This window comes from Halichoerus grypus, chromosome 2 (genome assembly GCF_964656455.1).
Source record: "Halichoerus grypus chromosome 2, mHalGry1.hap1.1, whole genome shotgun sequence".
NCBI classification, from domain to species: Eukaryota; Metazoa; Chordata; class Mammalia; order Carnivora; family Phocidae; genus Halichoerus; species Halichoerus grypus.
In genome coordinates, this window is record NC_135713.1 from 202,090,191 (window position 1) to 202,109,931 (window position 19,741).

General features: G+C 54.8%; 1 protein-coding gene across 1 annotated transcript in view; it reads right to left on the bottom strand.

The window, feature by feature from the left end:
- Positions 1-19,741, bottom strand: part of SDK2 (sidekick cell adhesion molecule 2) — a 254,088-nt gene that overhangs the window by 105,001 nt on the left and 129,346 nt on the right. The window contains exon 3 of the mRNA XM_036079046.2: positions 1,594-1,700. Within this exon, the coding sequence (XP_035934939.1) occupies positions 1,594-1,700 (107 nt within the window). The remainder of the gene's footprint in view (positions 1-1,593; positions 1,701-19,741) is intronic.

Genomic DNA, 19,741 nt, shown 5'->3' on the forward strand with positions numbered 1-19,741 from the left:
AAGGAATTCTCTGGACGAGCCTAGACTGTCGGGGACATTGTGTCCTGGATGGCATTTCCAACTGCATGCACACTGACACACACACCTATGTTACCACCAGCGCCAAGGTGAGCAAAGAGGCAGACCAACCTAGGCATGCACATTTGCATGCATACAAGCACACACATCTATGGATATGTGCATGTGCACACACGTGCACACATGTTCTCTCCCACATGCGGGGGACAAAGCAGCAGACTGATGCACACACACACACTCGCACACACACGCATGAACCCACACGCACGCACGCACACTTGCACGCACACGGGCATATGCATGCACGCACAGTCTCTGGAGGCTGGCCCGTGGCTCTGCCCCTGCCCCGCGGGACTCTGGGCACTGGCTAAATGAAGCTCCCCGGGGAGCTCTCCAGCCGTGACAGTGCCCTGATCCATCATTTTAATTCAGGGCTTTTCTGCTCCTCTGAGTGAGCTGAGTTGCCTTTAGTGCTGATTTATGGAGACAATCCGTCCTCCACTTTTGATTACAGTTGTTTTCCATAATTATTATCAACACTCTTTGCCTCGCTTGAGGTTTCCTTTTAGATTTCTCTCCCCTACTTCTGTTCAAGTAGCAAGCTCTCTCCTGTGCTAATTCAGAGGCGAGCCCCTGTAGGCTCTGGATGAGAAGGTGTCTTTTTTTTTTTTTTTTTTTCTTAAATTTCAAGGCTCACTAAAGCTTTCCACACTCCCATGTCCCACTGTGCCACCTTGGACCTCTGCCCCTGGAAGAAGCCAGAATGAAACAGCCCATAATGAGGTTCATTTCTAGCACACAGCAGCTATTTTAGGATGGGAGGCAGGACTGAGAAGGGGATGCTGAGTCTCAGGGGGAGGGTGCTGATTGGTGCTCTGGGGCCTGGCCCCTGAGATGCACTTGGGATCTTCTGAAGCTGCCTTCCCTCCTTCCATTTGAGAAAGTCCTTCCGGGGACCGGGGGAGGGACTCACAGGGGCCTACACTTAACTGTCTGCTCACCGGGCTCCTCCAGGAACCCAGACTCGTCACCCCCACCCCTCCCTCTTAGGGTCATGGTGCCACCATGAGGCATCTCCCAACGACTCTGCGGATCAGGGGACCCGCTTGCTGTTACTGCTCCAGCACTGAGCGAGTTGGAGGATGGAAAGGTTAAGGTCATGGGGGGCACCAGGAAGTCTGCGGAGAAGAGTGTCATAGCTGGAGAGATTCAGGTGGGCCATCATGAAGACCCCCAAGTGTGAGGCCCAGCCAACCCCAGAGGAGGCCCTTGAACCAGGTGATAGGGCCCCCTTTTAAAAGAGAAGCAGCTGGTCCCCTGGAAAGAGTGCTGAACTCTGAGCCGGCAGATGTGTGTGTCACTTACCAGCGGTGTAGCCTTGAGAGCACCTGTCCACCACAAAACGAGGGCACTCCCGTGATAGGCAGAAAGGGCCACTGTCAGCACCCAATGAGCATGGAAGGCTACGGCTGGGATTTGGCTCTGCCCAGAGCACGGCGGTGGGTGGGGACCCTGCAGACCCTCTCCCGCTGCACAGACCCTCCTTGCCCCCAAGTCGCCCATCGTACTACTCACAGGCCACCTGGACCTCGGTTTGCCGCTGCAGCAGGGCGCCCATCCGGTTCCGCACGATGCAGCGGTAGAAGCCTGCGTGAGTGCGGTCCAGGCTGGTGATCATGTACCTAGGGTGCAGACGAGAGAGCCAGTGAGCAAGGCAGGCAGGTGCAGGGATGCACATGTCAGACTGGGATCAGAGGGCGAAGGTTGCCAGGTCACCCTCTTCCTGAATGGAGAGCACCAGGGAGTTCTGGATTCTCTGGCCACGTCTTGGAGTCACAGGAAGGTCCCTATCAATAGAAACGTCCCTCCCAAGGGCAACCAGGCTTTAGCTCAGGTGCCTAGGGAGTAGCCTGCATTTTCCCGCGGATGGGAAGTGCTATGCCTGAGCCCTTGACCCTGGCTGGGACCAGGCCTCCTCTGCTGGTCCTCCGCTGGAGGTTGCTGTCTTCCCTTGCCTGCGACTCGCATGACTGGGAAAGGTGGGGGCATTCTATTTTGGCCAGGCCCAGGACTGTACTGTAAATATTAATTGAAATGGATGGGGGTGGCAGAGGCAGGAATGTTCACATGCTTCCCCAAATGCTTTGCATCATCTCACCCTTAACATTCGAGACAGTTCCACTGCAGCTTTATGGAGGAAAAAGGCAGAGCCTTCCGAGCAGGACAGGCTGGCTTTCTGTACATGTGGGCCCTGAGGCCAGGATGCACAAACCCGAGGAGGACCCTTGGGAGCCTGCTCTGGGAGCACGTGACTGGCCCAAAGGGCAGCAGAGTCTGGTGTTGGGGGAAAGGTAGCTGGAGAGCAGGTGTGTGGGGCACTGACCTGGCTGAGAGGCAGGGAGGAGGCCAGGCCAAATTGGGGAGAGGGGCTTCTGGCAGGTAAGACACGGGCAGGTGGTGCTCTCTGGTATGGAGGGGGCTAGTTCCCCTGGTAGCCCCTCTGTGATCACCTTTTCTGTCCCTGGCCAGTGGATGGCCCAGTAGGAACCTCAGAGGATCAAGGGGCTTGTGCCTAGGACATCCCCCCCATCCTTGGGTGTCCGAGGGTTTGCCCAGCTGACTTGGTGGACAAGCTCATTGCCACCTGCCTCTAGGCTATGCCAACCCTGGGACAGAGCAACCTTATTCTCAAGAGTTGCTAAGTTTTCTTTTACACAAGTTCCAGCCGGGGCTCACCACCACCACCAGCATCACCATCTCCACTACCACCATCAGCACCACCATCACCACCAACACCACCATCACCACTATCATCACCACCACCACCAACAACAACACCTCCATCACCACCATCACCACCACCATCACCACCACCACCATCATCACCATCACCACCATCACCACCAACACCTCCACCACCACCCCCACCACCAACACCATCACCACCACCATCACCAACACCACCATCATCACTATCACCACCATCACCACCATCACCACCAACACCTCCATCACCACCATCACCACCAACACCTCCATCACCACCATCACCACCAACACCTCCATCACCACCATCACCACCATCACCACCAACACCTCCACCACCACCCCCACCACCAACACCATCACCACCATCACCACCATCACCACCATCACCACCATCACCACCAACACCTCCATCACCACCATCATCACCAACACCACCATCACCACTATCATCACCACCACCACCACCAACACCTCCATCACCACCACCATCACCACCACCACCATCATCACCACCATCATCACCATCACCACCATCACCACCAACACCTCCACCACCACCCCCACCACCAACACCATCACCACCATCACCACCACCATCACCAACACCACCATCATCACTATCACCACCATCACCACCATCACCACCAACACCTCCATCACCACCACCACCACCAACACCTCCATCACCACCATCACCACCATCATCACCAACACCACCATCACCACCATCACCACCATCACCACCATCACCACCAACACCTCCATCACCACCATCACCACCATCATCACCATCATCACCATCACCACCACCCCCACCCCCAACACCACCACCACCACCTCCATCACCACCATCCCACCATCACCACCACCATCACCACCAACACCATCATCACCATCTCACGACCATGAAACAACAACTACCACTTTCTGAGCACCAGCTATGCCTCTGGCCTGGTCTTAAGTACTTTCCCTTCATTTTTTCATTTCACACAGCAGTTCCCAGACTATTGGATATCATGGACCAGTAACACTCAAAAAAATGGGGCTTGACATAAGACTGTCAACTTTTTACTTTGCCAAGTAAGATCATTAAAACCAACTAACCAAAAAGCAAACAGAAAAACAATCTAGCTACCAAAAACTTAAAAAAGATAATATTAAAAAGTGCCAGGCAGGGAGAGAAAAATAAACAGAAATGGTCAGCATTTTATCTAAAAAGGACATTTTGAGGTCATAGAGAAATGTAACCTCAGCATAAAAGCAATTTTAACAAATTTTAAACTTAAATTTTATGCAAACCCACTACACTAGCTTCATTTTCCTTGTCATAGGTGAACAAGGGCAAACTGCTGTGGGGCTATATATGAGAGTCCTTCACATAATCCTTGGAGAGGGTACATTTATCAGCACCCCCATTTTAGAGGTGGGGAGACTGAGGTTCAGAAATGTTCCTCACTGCCTGGCAGTCTCATAGGTGGTCTCACAGGCAGGGCCAGGGTTCTACAGAGCCCGCCTGACCCCAAGCTCAGCTGCTAACCAGTTAAACACCGACGTCATATTCCAAAGCGCCCCCACTTCCGTCCTGGGACTCACAGATGCCCTGGCTCTGCAGCATGATTCAGAACCTTCTGGCTGTCCAAGCCTCTTATCTCTGCCACCGGCTGCAGTTCTTATCTGTCCCTTGCTACTGCGCACGGTGTGATGGAGGGGAGATAGCAGGTGCCCAGGCTCTGGCCAATTTCCCGTTCTCCTCCCACCCCATCCTCAAGCCCATTACCACTCTCGCTTGCCTCGGCTGCAGGGAGAGGAGATAGCTTTGGGGAAACGGTTTGGGCCTCGAAAACGATGGGGTGACCTGAGAGGAGAGATGGAAGGTAAGACTGGCTAGAACGGCTCTCTATCTTTGAAAATGGAATCAGAAAATTATTAAAAAGCTGCAGGGAGAGGAATATGAACAGAAATGGCCCCCAAAACTAACAAAAAGATGCTCAACCTCCATCACAATGAAAGGCCAATCAAAACAAGACAATGTTCACATATCAGATGCCAAAGACTTTCATGTTTGATCACATGCAGCGCTGGCCAGAGTGGGGGCGGGGAGGCGGGCCCTCAGATCAGCTGGTAGAAGTGCAGAGTGGTCCAGCCTCTGGGGCAAAATCTATCAAAATGATAATAGGTAAGCCTTTTGACCCAGAGGCTGCACGCCTGCGAGCTAGCCTCTTAGATACACTGCCTGCAATAATGTGGCAAAAAAACCCCAAAAAACAAAAACCAAAAAAAAAAAACAAAACAGCAGGTGTAAGGATGCTCAAGGTGGCATTGCTTCGAATGGCAGAGACAAACATGCAACTGGAAACAACCTAGACGTCCGTCAAGAATGCAACTGGGTCAGTTCCAGATGCTGCAGCCACAGGATGAACGAGGAGCACCTGTCTGTTTGAGACAGAATGGTCTCCGAGACACACAAAGCATGGGAAGGAAGTCGAAGCTGGAGAAGGGGAGATCCTTATGGAAATAACAACACGAGGAAGGAAGAAGCCAAGCAGTATCGCGGCTGGGCGTCAGGGACCAGAGTGATAACGGACGGTTATGGTTCTCAGTAAGCTGCTGTGTACCCACACAGGCTACCAAACCCTTCATTTGATGTTTAGGACCATGCAAATCGACCCAATAAAAATAACTTCAGTTTGTGGACCAAAAAAAAACCAGTAAAAAAAGAGTAAATGGTATGATACCATGTGGGTAAATGAAATAGTATACACATTTATATATATTTGCATACACAGATCAGATCACACGTATGTAAAATGTGTATATTCGCATATGATACAAGTACCTAAAATGTATATATTTGCATATACGTGATATACATACATAAAACCTCTTCCAGATGGGGATACTCGATGGATACCTGTTATCTCCCTTTCGGGAGAAGTGCTGGGTGGGGAGGGAGGGAAACGTCTACATTTTATGTCTTTCTATGCCCCAGAATTTCTTTTATCATATGCATATATTGCTTTTATTTTAAAAATAAAATGTAAAAATGCACTTTAAGCATATAATTTAAGTATACATTATAAAACAGACACCAGGGACTCACTGGATGCGGATTTGTTTGCTGATGTCAGTGATGCGTGGTGAAATTTAAACTTTAATAAAAGTAGATTTCTGCAGAAGGCTCTATGTCTGTTTGCTTCAGCCTGGAACCCCCGGGGCCCCAGGGAAGGTCAACTGGCTGCAGGCTGGCCCCTCCCCCAAGGCCAGAAGAGGACCGCTGGCCTTGGGCCTCCCTTTGGTCCCCCTGTAGTTGAGGCCAGGCGCCCCCTGGCCTGGCAGAGTGGGGTGCAGCCTCCTCTCCATCCTCCAGCCTCCCTCTCCTCCCCGCCTGGGAGACCTATTTCTGGCTGGATGGCAACATTATTTAAAGTAACAGTTCCGCCCACTGCCTTTCCTACCAGGGAAGCCCGCTTCACTCCACCCCAATTGCTGGAGTCTCCCTGCCTCCAAGGCGGGTGGACGAGGCAGCTGGCCAGCATCTCAGCTTGCAAATCTAGCGGGCTGTACGCAACCTTGATAATGATAGTAGCAGTGCTCATTATCCCTGAAAGGCTCCCTTCTGGGCCCTCTGGACACACTCAGCCCACAGCTCCGTCTGCCTCACCCACCTGCGGCTGCTGGCCTGGCAGGGAAGTGGATGAGCCCAGCCCTGTCTGGGTCCCCTCCAGGGGCAGCGGGATGGACGGAATGCCCTGTACAGCAGGGCCCACACCTGATCTGCCCAAGGCGGGAGCATGCCATTGAAGAAAGTACTGGAGCTTCTGACTCAGAAATCTAGGCTTAACTTTCCCCTCTACTCTTTCTTAGGAATGTGGGCTGGGCATGTTATGGAACCTTGCAAGCCTCAGTTTTGCCATCTGTAAAATGGGGACAATGATGGATGTCTTTGATGGGCTCATTATAAGAGGCCCCAGACATAACTGCCAGGCATATAGCAGGTGCCACACAAATGCCTGACAAATGAGGGAGCAGGTGTATGAGTCACTGGCGGGGAGTGGAAGGTATGGGGTGAGGTGGGGAGATTCAGAGAGGAGGACAAGCGGGGTGTGGCAGAAACCCCCCACCGGAGGGGGGATCCATGAGGGGCTCCACACCAAGCATCAGAGTCCCTTGCCTGGCAAATTCTTCAGCTTCCCCATGGATGTGTGAACCCCAACTGTCCCCAGCCACCAGCGAAGGACCTGCCATGCCCCCTTGGTTACCCAATCCTCTTTACTGGTAGAGGGGCTTCACCTCAGTCCCTCAGCGGCCAGTACAGGAGGTGTCCTCCTCTTCTGCCTCCTCGGGGACACTGAGGACAGTGAAAATGACAGAGCCCCTTCCAAAGGCTGCTCCTCTCAGCTTCCTGACCCCAATGAACTTCCCGCCACCCGCCTGACCTCCCAACCTCCTGGTCACCTCAATTTGTGTCCTCTGGGTGCAGAGCCTGAGCCTGGCTTCTCTGGGGATGAGAAGCAGCGACGGTGGGTAAGGGGCGCCTCTTCCTGGCTGACCTGAAACTTTATTCTCCCTCCAATGACAAAGAGTCACAGGTCATGGCTCAAGGGACTGGGGGACACCTGGAATCACCCACCTCAAGGCCCCCTCGAAGGATCACTTATTTATTGATTTCTTCTAGGAAACATATTCACAGGATGCAAAGACTAAAAGAAAAGGCACACAGGAAACGTCTCTCCCATCCCTGTGCCCCAGCTGCCCGGTCACTCCCAGCTCCACACGCACACACAACCACGGCGACTAGTTTCCTGAGTAGCTTTTCAGAACTTCTCAATGCAAACACAAGCAAATGCAAGTTCATGATCCCTCCCCTTTTCAGCAGGAGACTTGGGGCCTCCTGTCGGCTGTTCTGCTCCTTGCTTTGTGCATGTGACAAGGAGATCTTTCCATAACTGCACGTGTGTGCATGTAACTAACTTCCTCAGGCTTCCTAACAGTGGCTGCGTGGCCAGTCGTGAGGAAGGCTTGCTTTGTCCCCGTCAGGCTGTCAAATGGAGCAGGCAGGGGTGGGGGGTTGTGGGGGGAGAGCCTTGGGGCAGGGCTTGGCCAGGGTGGAAAGAAAGGAAGATGCACTAAGGATCCACACGGTTCTCCCTGCCCCCTCAGAGTGTCCTGATTTGGCCGGCAGGAGCCGCCGGCTCAGTCCACTCCTCGAGATGGAGAGATGAGCTCAGGGTGCAGGGCGCACGGTGAGGCGGGGAGGAGCCAGGACAGATAAATGGACTTTCAGAGACACGAGCTGGGCAGGGAGCAAATGAGGACCTAACAAATGTGGCATCTTCTCTGGCACACGAGGAAACACACAGTGCCCTTTTTGGTTCGAGTCCTTGAGTGTCACAGTTGATATTTAAAATGATTCTTACTTGCATTAAATAAGATATTTCAATTCCACGAAGCTGTCAGGAGCTGATGCGGACACCAGAAATAATAGGCACGCTCTCCTTGTATTGTCCTCGTTAATAAATCAGACGCCTGGAGATGCACGTGCTGATGCTCACACAGAGGAAGGGGGTGTGTGTGCACGTGCACACGTGTGTACACGCACGTGCCATTGCACGCCCACCCATGCACATTCATGTGTTTGCACCCATGTGCACACTTACACCCACGTGCATGCACATTCATGCATACACGCACACAGTTGTGTACCCACAAGTGCACTCATGCTACTCCAAACACACGAGTGCACACACACCTAGCACATGAGCACTCACGCACGCACTGTGCACATGGTCATGCATACCTGCGCGCACTCACGCACGCACTGTGCACATGGTCATGCACACCCGCGCGCACTCACACAAGGTGCACAGTGTATACGCACATGTTCACACCACACTCACAGCCCGGGCACATACTCACGCATACACATGTGCACACACTCCCACATGGACATACACTCACGTGCTCACGCATGCATGTGGGCACACAACAGGGTACACCCACCCACACTCATGCAAACACACTCATGCACACGGGTAACAATCCCGGGGTGACCCCGTGTCCAGCCACTCCCATCTGAGGTCACCCAGGGCACCCCAATCCACCCTGCTCGGGTACAGGCACTCTTCCGCTCACACTGAGGCCCCGGGCACTGTGGGCTGCCATATTCAGATGCGCTCAGGGCACACGGATGTCTGGTCACAGACACACACATTCTCTCCCACCAAACCACATCTTCCAGGGGCAAGGGAGCCCCCGGGGACTGACCCCTTGGCGCTAGGGCTTTTCTCTCCAGAGGCACTGTGTGTGGGGAGGAGGGAAGCTGGACAGGGAGGGAACTGAGGTTTGGGGCCAACAGATCCCCCCAGCTGTGCTCCTTCCCTGGGCTCCCTCACTAAGGTGTGGGCTCTCCGTGACTCACCCGCTAGGCTGCTTTTCCTCAAGTGAGCTGTGCTCAGAGAGAGTGGGGTGGGGGAGCAGCTGAGCCTCTACATCCACTGGGGGGGGTCACAAGGGGCTCTGGGCCTGCTGCCTGCAGGTGTCACCACAGACGTCTGAGGCTGACAGGCTGTGGGGACAGCGGCAGGTGGCTGAGCTCCGGGGACCAGGCTTCCTCCCCTCTTCCCACAGGCTTTTGGGCAATGGGAGACACAGCGAGTCCTGGTGTGTGTGTGGGTGTCCTCCCAGACCTGCGGACACACGCCCCGCACCCCTTCTTCCTGCAGCAGGGAGACAGGGGGCGCTCGGAGCACTGGTCACCGGGGTGGCGGCAGGCTGGACAGGCGCCCCACCTCCTGGGTTTGCGTTTGCAAAGATTCCTCAGGAAAGAAAGCAAGACTCCGTCCAGTGTGATTTAAAGAGGAAAGTACATGTACCAGAAAATAGATAATAGTAATGTACCATTATATAATTAAGGTAATTAGCACTAGGATAAAAAGCGTCATGTATCTAACATATATCAACTCAGCTAATGCTCGCGATCCTGGAGGAGGCTCATGCTAACGGAAGCTCAGTTTACAGATGAGAAAACTGGGCCCAGAGTAATTAAGTAACCTGCCCTAGGTCACACAGCGAATGAGTACCTCGCACAGAGGGGCCACCTGGTACGCAGAGAGGATGGACCTCACGGGGACGTGTACCCAATTGTTTGGGGTCTCTCCTTTCTGGGGCTGGCTTGGAAGCAGGAAGTGCTGACTATCTATATTATTTCCCCTTATACACAGAGAGACTGTTGATGGAGGGACAGGAGGGGCTTCTGGGCAGGACCTAAGGATTTGGTCTGCGGCAAGCTGCAGAGAAAGCTGGTGCCCAGTGCTGGCCATTCCAGTATCCGTGGGGATGCAGGGGCCCGGGGCGTGACTGCCCAGGGAAACTCTTTGGTGGGACTTTTGGTTATGGAAGGGGATCCGGTAGGAGAGGCATCGGGAACATAGCTGAACTGTTCCGTGTGATGCAATCACTGGTGGCATTTTCCCTCGGGTAGCAGCCTGAGGGATCCTGAATTCATGGGTGGGTAGGGGGCGGGAGAGAGAGAGAGAGACAGAGAGAGACAGAGAGATGGTGGGATGGGGAGAGACACAGAGACACACACACACAGGGGCAGACAGAGAGAACCAGAGAACCAGAGAGAGATAGAGACCCAGGGAGAGGCAGTGAGAGAGGGACAGGGCAAGACAGACAGACAGACACACAGAAGCACAAGCTGCCCCCACAAAGGAAGCAGACAGGTCTCGAGGGCGGCTGGTCCCGGGAGGCTGGTCCCGGGAGGATGATGTCAGGAAGATCCCCCCCGTGGTGAGGGCCGGCAGGGCGATTCAGGAACCTTGATGGCTGTTCGTCTATTTTCAGCAGTTTCTGTCCTGTGCTGTAATTCCCCTCCCACACCTTCGCGAAGAGTGTTAAGCACCCAACTGGCTTGTGCTAATGGTGCTTCGGGGAAGGAAGGGAGCCGCTGTGCTCCGACTCGGGGAGGGGTCACCCTTGGAAGGGAGGTGGCAGCCTGGGGGGCAGGTGGGAGGTTTGAGTGAAGCCTGAGGGTCCTCTGGAGCAGAAGTAGAACAGGTGGCACTGAGGCCCAGGCCAGGTGAGCATCGTTGTCCCCAGGGACCTCGGAAGACGTGAGATGGTCATGGGCTCACCCCTCACAGACCGCGGACATTTGGATAGTGGAGGACTTGGGTACAGTGGGTGCCCCCCCCCACCCACCTGGAGGGCTGCAGGGTGGAGGGTGCCACAAGAGACAGAAGGAGGACCCCTGATTCTGAGTACAGAATATTGGGGGAGATGGACGCTGGGCCACAGGTGTCAGGCCTATGCTCTCATCCCTTCTCCTGCCGCAGCGCTTCCCCTGTGGCCACACAGGGGTGGGTGGAACCTCGGGAGCGCCGGGCCCCCCTCTGGGTGCAGGCAAAGGACAGAGATGCGGGAGCAGCCGGGACTCGCTCACATCTGCAGGGGTCTGCGGCACCTGCGGCCTGCAGGGACCGGGCTGGGCAGGAGGGCTTGGGAAGACCCCTGCCTCCAGGAAGTGGGAAGATCCCCGCTGGCCCCACTGTCCAGCTCTACCCGACTTCTGGTGCTTTCTGATGAAAACAAGCTGCCCCTCACCTCTCCATGGGTGGCCCCTCAGCCCACAGGGTCCCTCTCCGCTTTCGCTAGGACTGTAAGCACCCTTGGGCTGGTTAACATACTCCTTGCCTGCTGACCTAAAGCCCTTGATCTGTCACAGACCTCATTTGCTCATTTCGAGATTTGCAGACCACTGGCCTTGGAGAATGAAGGACCAGAACTTTCCTAGGCCACAGAGGCCAGCAAGTCTGTTGAAGCCGCCCGGGCTCTCTGATTAGTCCAGCGATCTTTGAGCAAAATGTTTTTCTTTTTTAAGGTCACACCATGACTTTACTGACTTCCCCTGGCGCATCTGGAGACCTTGCCCTCCTTTGCAGAAAATAACAGGCCATTTGTGCACATCACCAAGCTCGCTTGCACACACACCCCTCCCCTCCCCACGTATCAAGGAACTAGAACTTCTTCCACAACCCCCGAGCACCGACACAACTCTGTACATGGCATCATCAAGTCTGCATGTAATCAAGAAACGTCACAGAGCACTCTACTCCCTTAACTGATTAAACCCCATTAAACATCTCTGGGCCAGGCAGAAACCTCGGAGCTGGCCTTTGGACAAGAGGCTACCTTCTCCCCAGGTGGCTGGCCTCCTGAATAAAGCTCATATTCCTTTCCCATCAAAACTCGTCTCTTGAGTAGTGGCTTTTTGAGCGACGGGCAGCCAAACTGGGAACTGGGGTTTTGGTAACAGGATGTCCTCTCCAGGAAGCCTTCCTGAATACCCCCTGCGTTGTCCCAGAATTCTCTCCTGCCAGAGCTGGTGCATTTGTCACAAGTGAATGTAATGTCCTATGTACCCATAGGGGTCTCCCTGAGCTCATGTCTAGTACATGGTCCCATGTCCCCATGCACCGTGCCTGAAACACATGCTTAATGAACATTCTCTGGATGAGTGGATGAGATGGCCAGTGTAGAAGGCCACAGAATGCCTCCCGGAGATGTCCACATCCGAATTCCCAAAGCCTGTGAGGGTGTCACCTTATAGGAAATGATGGTTGAATTGGGTCCTCCAAAAAGATATGGTAACATCCTAACCCCAAAACGTGTAAATGTGCCCTTATTTGGAAACAGGGTCTTAGCAGATGTAATGAGTTAAGATGAGGTCAGTAGGGTGGGTCCTAATCCAAGATGCCTGGTGACGTTGTAAGAAGAGAGGCAGACACAGACACACAGGGAGAAGGCCATGGGTCCCTGGAGGCAGAGACTGGAGCGACGGGGCCACAGGCCAAGGAGGGCCAACCACACCAGAAGCTAGCGGAGAGCCATACGATGGAGCCTGGGCACAGGGGCTTGGGAGCCTTCAGAGAGAGGGGCCCTGTGGACACCTTGATTTCCAACCTCTGGCCTCCAGAACTGAGAGAATCCAGGTCTATTGCTTTAAGCACCCCCCCCCCCCCCCCCCCCAGTTTGTGGCATTTTGTGACGGCAGCTCTAAAAAACTCACACAGACGCAGCAGGGACTCCGCAGCTGTGATTTAGCTACGGACCCGAGATGCGGGCATGATGCTGGATGACTCGGCGGGGCCCAAGTGATCCCAAGCATCCTGCAGAAAAGGGTGATGTGAGGAGAAAAGAAAAGGCTGGAGGGATGCGGGGCAAGAGCCAAGGGATGCAGGCGGCCTCTAGAAGCTGGGAAAGGGGAGGAGGTAAGGGTTTTTCTCCCCTCCTACCTCCAGCAGGAAGGCTGCCCTGTTGCCACCTGGATTTTAGGACTTCTGACCACTGGAACTGTGGGAGAATGCGTGTGCTTTAAGTCACTAAGCGTGGTTATTTGTTACAGCGATGGTGGGAAACTCATGCAGCCAGATCCCCTCCAGGCTGGGGATGGAGCTGGGGCCAGGAAGGTCTCTCGGACAATGTGGGAGGGGGGCGGAGGGTGGGGGATGACGCTGGAGCCGTCCATTCTCTGCAGACCCCTAAGAAGCAGGCAGCCAGAGGGCTGAGCTGGGCTGGATGCAGAACTGCCTGAGGCAGCTACTCAGACAAGACACAGCCTCCTGAGCTTGGACAACCACCTTCTGATGGATGGTTCGTTGGGCAGCTCAGGACCCTCTGCAGGGCCTCCCCTCCCTGTCCCAGCCTCCATGCTACCCCGGGAGCCTTGTGTGTGGCTCTGAGCATCCCTGCTCCCACTGGGAGAAGCCGCAACGCCCGGATTGATCCTGGGGCCTGTGGTCAATGAGAGGGATGGTGGCATTATCGACTGGAGGCTGCTGACACCATGACAGCCCAGGCTAGAGTTGGCTGGGGAGGGTGTCTGTCCGCCCTGTGACCTTCTGGGCCAATTAACTGCTCTCAATGAACAAGGGAAAGGACTTCATTAAGGGCTGCCATCAGCAGGGTGGTCCCCCCAGACTCGGAGCAAGAAGACAGGTGGCGGGGGGAGAGGGAGGCCCAACGTGGCCACTCAGCAGGCACAGGTGGGACCGTCACTGTGGGGAAAGGAAGCGGGGACTGCCCCCACTCTCTTGAACAACGATAAGAGCATCCGGTTCCGAGCAAACACCTAAAGTACATTATCTGGTTCACCTCCACGCTCACTGCAGAGGGAAGGAGGGAAGGGATTCCTCCCCCTTTTATAGCCAGGGCCCTGGGCTCAGAATGATTGAGCAAGTTGCCTTAGGTCACCCAGCCAGAGGGCAGCAAAGCGACATTAAATGTCAGGTCCATTTGAACCCACACCCGTCCCGCCCCACGCCTGCCCCTGACCTGGTGCCCTTGTGGTCAGCGGGCACACCCCAGAGAGAAATGCCTCCCGGGAGCTGCTGGAACCTGTCCTGACCCAGGAGCCCCGCAGACAGAATCACCCAAGAGCCAGTAGTCACAAGATCTGGGGGCATTTTGCAAAGCGCAGAACGGGACAGGACACCAGGTTTTATTCTGGGAGTAGAGAGACGCAAGACCTGTCTGGGCTCAAGGAGTTCAAACCTGCAGATGTTTCAGGGTGGATTTTCAAAACATGACTGGGACAGAAGGAATCCTGAGGTTTGAGGGGGTCGGGGGGCGGCAGTGTGGTTATTTATTTATTTATTTTTTAGAAAGGAAAGAGAAAGGAAGAACAGAGAGGCAAGAAGTGGGGCCTGTCTTCTGCTCACAGTGATGCTAAGGAATTTTCCCCAGGGTGCCCTGCTTCCTCTGCCTCTGGGGCAGCAAAGCAGCTCTTTGTCCTGGGCTGTCCACACCCAGCTGAGATTCCTCAGGGGCTTTTTTTTTTTTTTCTTACACCTAGTAACAGGCTGCATGGAAATCCGGCCTCCAGGAGCCAAGCTGTTTGTGCTTTGTGGCCAAATCGTGGAAGGCCTGGCGGAGCAATCTAACCGACCTGCTTTGCTCTCTCCCAGCCTCCCCAGCCTCCCAGGTGCACGGGGGAGAGGTTGCCTTTATGGCCTCTCTGGGCCCCTGGCAGAGAAGCGGCCTCCTAATTAGACCCGCTGGAGGGAGGGCTGGAGGGAGGGCCGGTGGGGGGGGGGAGCCTTCTCCCTCCACTCTGCAGGGACACATCGGAGAACAATGTGAGCACAGCCTGAGTTCTGCATTTGCCTGTGCGTGATTCGTCCACAAGAAACCCCAGGTAAATGCACAAAACCGCATGCAGCTGACTCGCATGCAGAGCCATGCACCCCACGGGTCCCCCAAGCATCCTCAGCTCCCCCGGGTCTGGTCTTACAACTCTCCTTTCCATCTCAGACACCGCTCCCTCCCCCAGCTCGCAATAACTCGGGAGCTGTAGCCCTCTGCCTCCCACTTCCCCAAGCGGACCGCGGGCCCTTTCCCAGGCGGAGTGCCAGATTTATTGTAGTATTTACGCATTTCTCACCCACCGAACATGCGGAAGCCTGTGTGACTGTCTTTAGTGGGTTGCTCTCTTTTTTTTTATGTGCCCCTAATGAAGTTTTTGAATGCTGTTCCCTCACCCCATTTCCCCCATTAGCCCTGTGGTTTTTATTGCGTGATTTTGCATAGCGTGGTGGTTTTCACATTCTAGCAGAGCTGACTGCAAAGCGCTTAGCACGGCGTCTGACACTTGGGAAGCACTCAAGAAATGTGTCCTTGCGTGTACTATTATTATTTTTTTTTTTTTTTTTTTTTTTTAAAGAATTTATTTATTTATTTGACAGAGAGAGACACAGCGAGAGAGGGAACACAAGCAGGGGGAATGGGAGAGGGAGAAGCAGGCTTCCTGCGGAGCAGAGAGCCCGATGTGGGGCTCGATCCCAGGACACTGGGATCATGACCTGAGCCGAAGGCAGACGCTTAACGACTGAGCCACCCAGGCGCCCCGCGTGTACTATTATTATTAATCATTAGGCCCGGACTGGCGGGCCCACGAGGCGTCAGGCACTGGGTTAGGCGCTGAGGATCAGCAGCAACAGTTGGAATAGCAAGGCCACGTGTCCACGGTGCTGGGCTGCCTTGTGTTTAGGAGATGCTATTGCCACTGCCGTCCCCTGCCTAGAAACGCACTGCTCCCCAGCTCTGCCTCCAGTCCATTCCATTCCTATGGCTATCCCCGCCTAGACAACGTGCTGCCCCCCCCCCCCCAGCTAAACATTGGCCCCTGGGCATGCTATCCCCTCCTAGACAACGTGCTGCCCCCCCCCCCCCCCAGCTAAACATTGGCCCCTGGGCATCTCCGAGTCCCAGAGAACAGAAGGGAGGAGGGACTTGCTCATCTCTGAACAGGAAGGACTCTGTTACAGCCCCTTCAACCACCACTAAGGATAATGGCTAATTCACACTAAAGGGGTGGGGGGCGTGGGCAGCATTCACTTGGGGGGGGGAGCCCTGGATGGGCACAGAGGGCAGGTGATGGTGTGAACCCTGCCAGGCTCTGCCCAGCCGAGTCCTGCTCTCTGGCCTTCAGCAGGCTCCTGATTTTCCCAGGCCAGATATTTGTGGCATTAATGAATGTTGATGAGGCTGCAGGATGCACTCCAGTCTCCCCTGGGGGCCCCCCCAGCTGGCCCGGGCAGGTCAGGTGGAGGGACGCTGGGAAGAGGCATCCCCGGCCATCCTGAGAGGGGCATGTGATGAGATGCCCACTCTGTTCCTCGGTCCTTGGGGAGACCTGGCTCAATGTTCTTCCGCTCTACCTGGGGCCAGGCTTCAGATGTCAGGGCGCTTCTCCTCCCAGAGTTCCAAGGCTCAGGCACCCAGGCAGGGTGCTCCTGGCTCTGCGGTGTATCTCCCCTCGCGAGAGTCCTGGCTGCCCTTCCACTGAGGTCAGAAACATGCCCCCAGCGACCAGCAGCATCCAGTGCTGTGCCAGGGGCTGTGGGGGCAAATGCTCTAAGGGGCGGTGGGCGCTGGAGAAGGAGGGTTTCTGACTGTCAGTGTGTTGTGTGACCTCGGGCAAGTTGTCTGATCTCTCTGTGCCTCCATATCCTCATCTATAAAATAGAAATATAATAATAATAAATAATAACCTAAGCCAAGTACTATCTTAAGCACCTTATATTATGCAAAAGTATTTATTCCTCATTAACTACTCTGTGAGGTCAGAATTAATTTTATCCAAATTTGGTGGATGAAGAAGCTGAGGAAACCAAGGCACAGAGAGGTTAAGTAACTTGTCCGAGCTCACACAGCCAGTAGGTGGCAGAGCCCCAGGGGGCTGCCTCTAGATTTTGTGCTCTTAACCACCAGGCTCTAGTCCCTCCCTGAAGGTGAGGGTGAGGTGGTGAGGATGTTGTGACGGGGCACCTGTGATGGGCTTAAGACAGGGCCAGTGTGAGGTGTGTGGAAAGCACTCGCTGAGAATGAGCCGCCACTGGGATTATTAATGTTACTATATTTCACTTAGTCATCCATCCTGTGAGGAGGGAGCACTACCCTCAAACCATGGCAGCTTGTGTTAGGAGCTGTGATGGTAGTTGCCCTGAGCCCCAGGGGCCCAGAGTCGCCTCCCCTCCCCAGCCTTCTAAACACCTGCTCAGGCCCCAGGCAGCTGGCTCCGAACGCAATCCCAGCGGCCCTGACTTCCTGGCCTCTGTCCAGCATGACTCACTGCCACCTCTGCCCATTCTCTTTGGGTTTTCTAAAGTCACCCTCAGAAGTGACTTCAGGGAAACGTGGTGGGGGAACCGGGCCAGAACGGCGTTAATGAGGCCCTGAGGACCCGCCTGTGAGCTGCCATCTGGAAAAGGCAATCCGTGTGCATGGCCAGGCACCAGCCAGATCTGAGGCTAGGAGCCTGAAGAGCAGGGCTCTAATATTTTGCAACAGCTCCAGTCAAGTGTGGGGTCTATTCCTCCTGCTAAATCACGGTTGACCCTGTGACTTGCTTTCACCAATAGAATCTGGTGGAACATTCTGAAGCCCAGGCCTTAAAAGCCTTGTAGCTTCTGCATTCCCCTCTCAGACCACCAGGCCCCGAGACTACTAGGCCATGAAGGATGGTAAACCACAGGAAGAAAGACCAGCACCGCAGCTGTCCAGTCCAGCCCAGCAGATGGCCAGCAGAATGTACCTTCATGTGTGCCCAGCAGAAAAATGAGAAATCGTGGTTGTTTAGTCATGAAGTTCTGGAATGTTCTTCTGGGCAGCAATAAGTATCTGACCAGAGGCTGTGGCCGAGGTCAGGCTGAGCATGCTCCTGTGTGCGGGGGACCCCCCATCTCTGTATGTTCCTTAGGGGTCAAAAGTAAAGGCGCGGGTGCAATGGTTGGAGTTTCTGGACATGCTGCAGGTGGACCTCTAGGGTCTGTGCCCCATCTCCGGTGAGATTGTGTTTCTTGGTTACTATACTCCATTCTGCAGGAAGCATGGCCTCTCCCTTCCCTAAGCCCTCCATGAGCCCCCACCTGCTCCCTGCTGACACTGAGCCCCCAGAGGTTGCCAGCTGGAGCTGAGAACCCTGCTCCCAACCCCCACCCCTCCTCCCACTCCCAAGAGGCTCTGTGTGGCCGACTTGCACAGCTGGCTGGGAGCACGTCTCTTCCTTGGCAAGGGTGGGAAATTCAAAGTCACAAACACTTTGGCACCCCATTAGTCAGAGAGCAGAAAAGCGGGCCACGGCAGAGACTCCTCTTGGGAGGACAAAGACACAGGGCAGAGACCACTTGAACCCTCCCGCGTAGCGATATCCCATGCAGGGGCTCTGAGGGGTATGGGTGGGGGGAAGGGAGTCGGGCACTAAGGCAGCCCCCAGGAAGCAGGGGTCATTACCAACTCCCCAGGCATCTGTCTAGACCATTTGCCTGCCTGAGTGCTAAGTGAGTCAAGGTCTAATTAGTTTCTGTGTCCTGGCTGAAAGCCAGAGAAGGGGAGGCCCACAGGAAGATCTGGGGAGGGGGAGTTCTTAGGCCATGCTGGGGTCTCCAGGCCAGCTGTGTGGGAAGAAAGAAGGAACATCTCATTTCCATATATTGGACTATCCCAGATAAAAAACCTATGTGCCTCTGATGGAGACCACCTCTCCCTGCCTTCCCAAGGACCTCGGGCCACGCATGCCCACCTTGCGCCCCTCTGTGTGCGTTGGTTCCCAGGGATTAGGGCCAGATTTAAGTCTGTCAATTTCAGGTGCTGAATGATCAAGCCCTTCCTCATTTGCATGTTAAGTTTCCTAGTGGTAGAAAGAAATAGGCTCCGTTCATCAGAGAAGAGCTTTCTTTGGGAGCCTTTCATTAAAGTGGCAGCGAGCGCTTTGCCCGCGTGTTCTATTTTGCACTCTGGGGAGTCTGGGTACCTCGGCCCCCCATCCCAGGGCTGCTGGGACTGGCTCCAAAGAGTCTGTCAGTCACCACAAAATGGGAGGAGGGGAAGGGGGAGAAGAGAGAGCGTGGCTTGTGTGTGCACATCTATGTGTTCTAGAATGTTCTGGCAGTGAAGCTGGCAGCCGGTGCACATCCCTCGCCCCATCCCTAACTTGCAGTGTAACCCTGGACGTGTCACTTTATCCCTTGGGCATTAGTTTCTGCATCTATAAAACAGGAAGCCTAGTGACTGCTTTGTGGATTCCTCGGGCCGCCTGTGAGAGTGAACCGCGTGGGTACACAGCATCCGCGCCCGTGTGATCGGTCCTGCAGGGTGCCCACGTGTGGGCCGTGGATGGACACCCAGAGCTGTGTCTACTGAGCGTGTCAGCAGAAGAAACACCACAGCCTCCCTGCCTGCTCCAGCTTCAGGGGGGCCCACGGTGCATGGGCATGTCCTCCTTGCCCCACCTGCAAGGGCTCTCAGGGTCATGACACCTCGGAGCGATGCTGGGAACCCATGTGAACCCACAGGGACACTAGGAGAACTCAGCAGACATCCAAGGGGACAGAGAGGCGAGGCCAGCACCGCCTCCCCCAACAGAGCGCATCCCTCCCGCCTCCTGAGGGGTTCA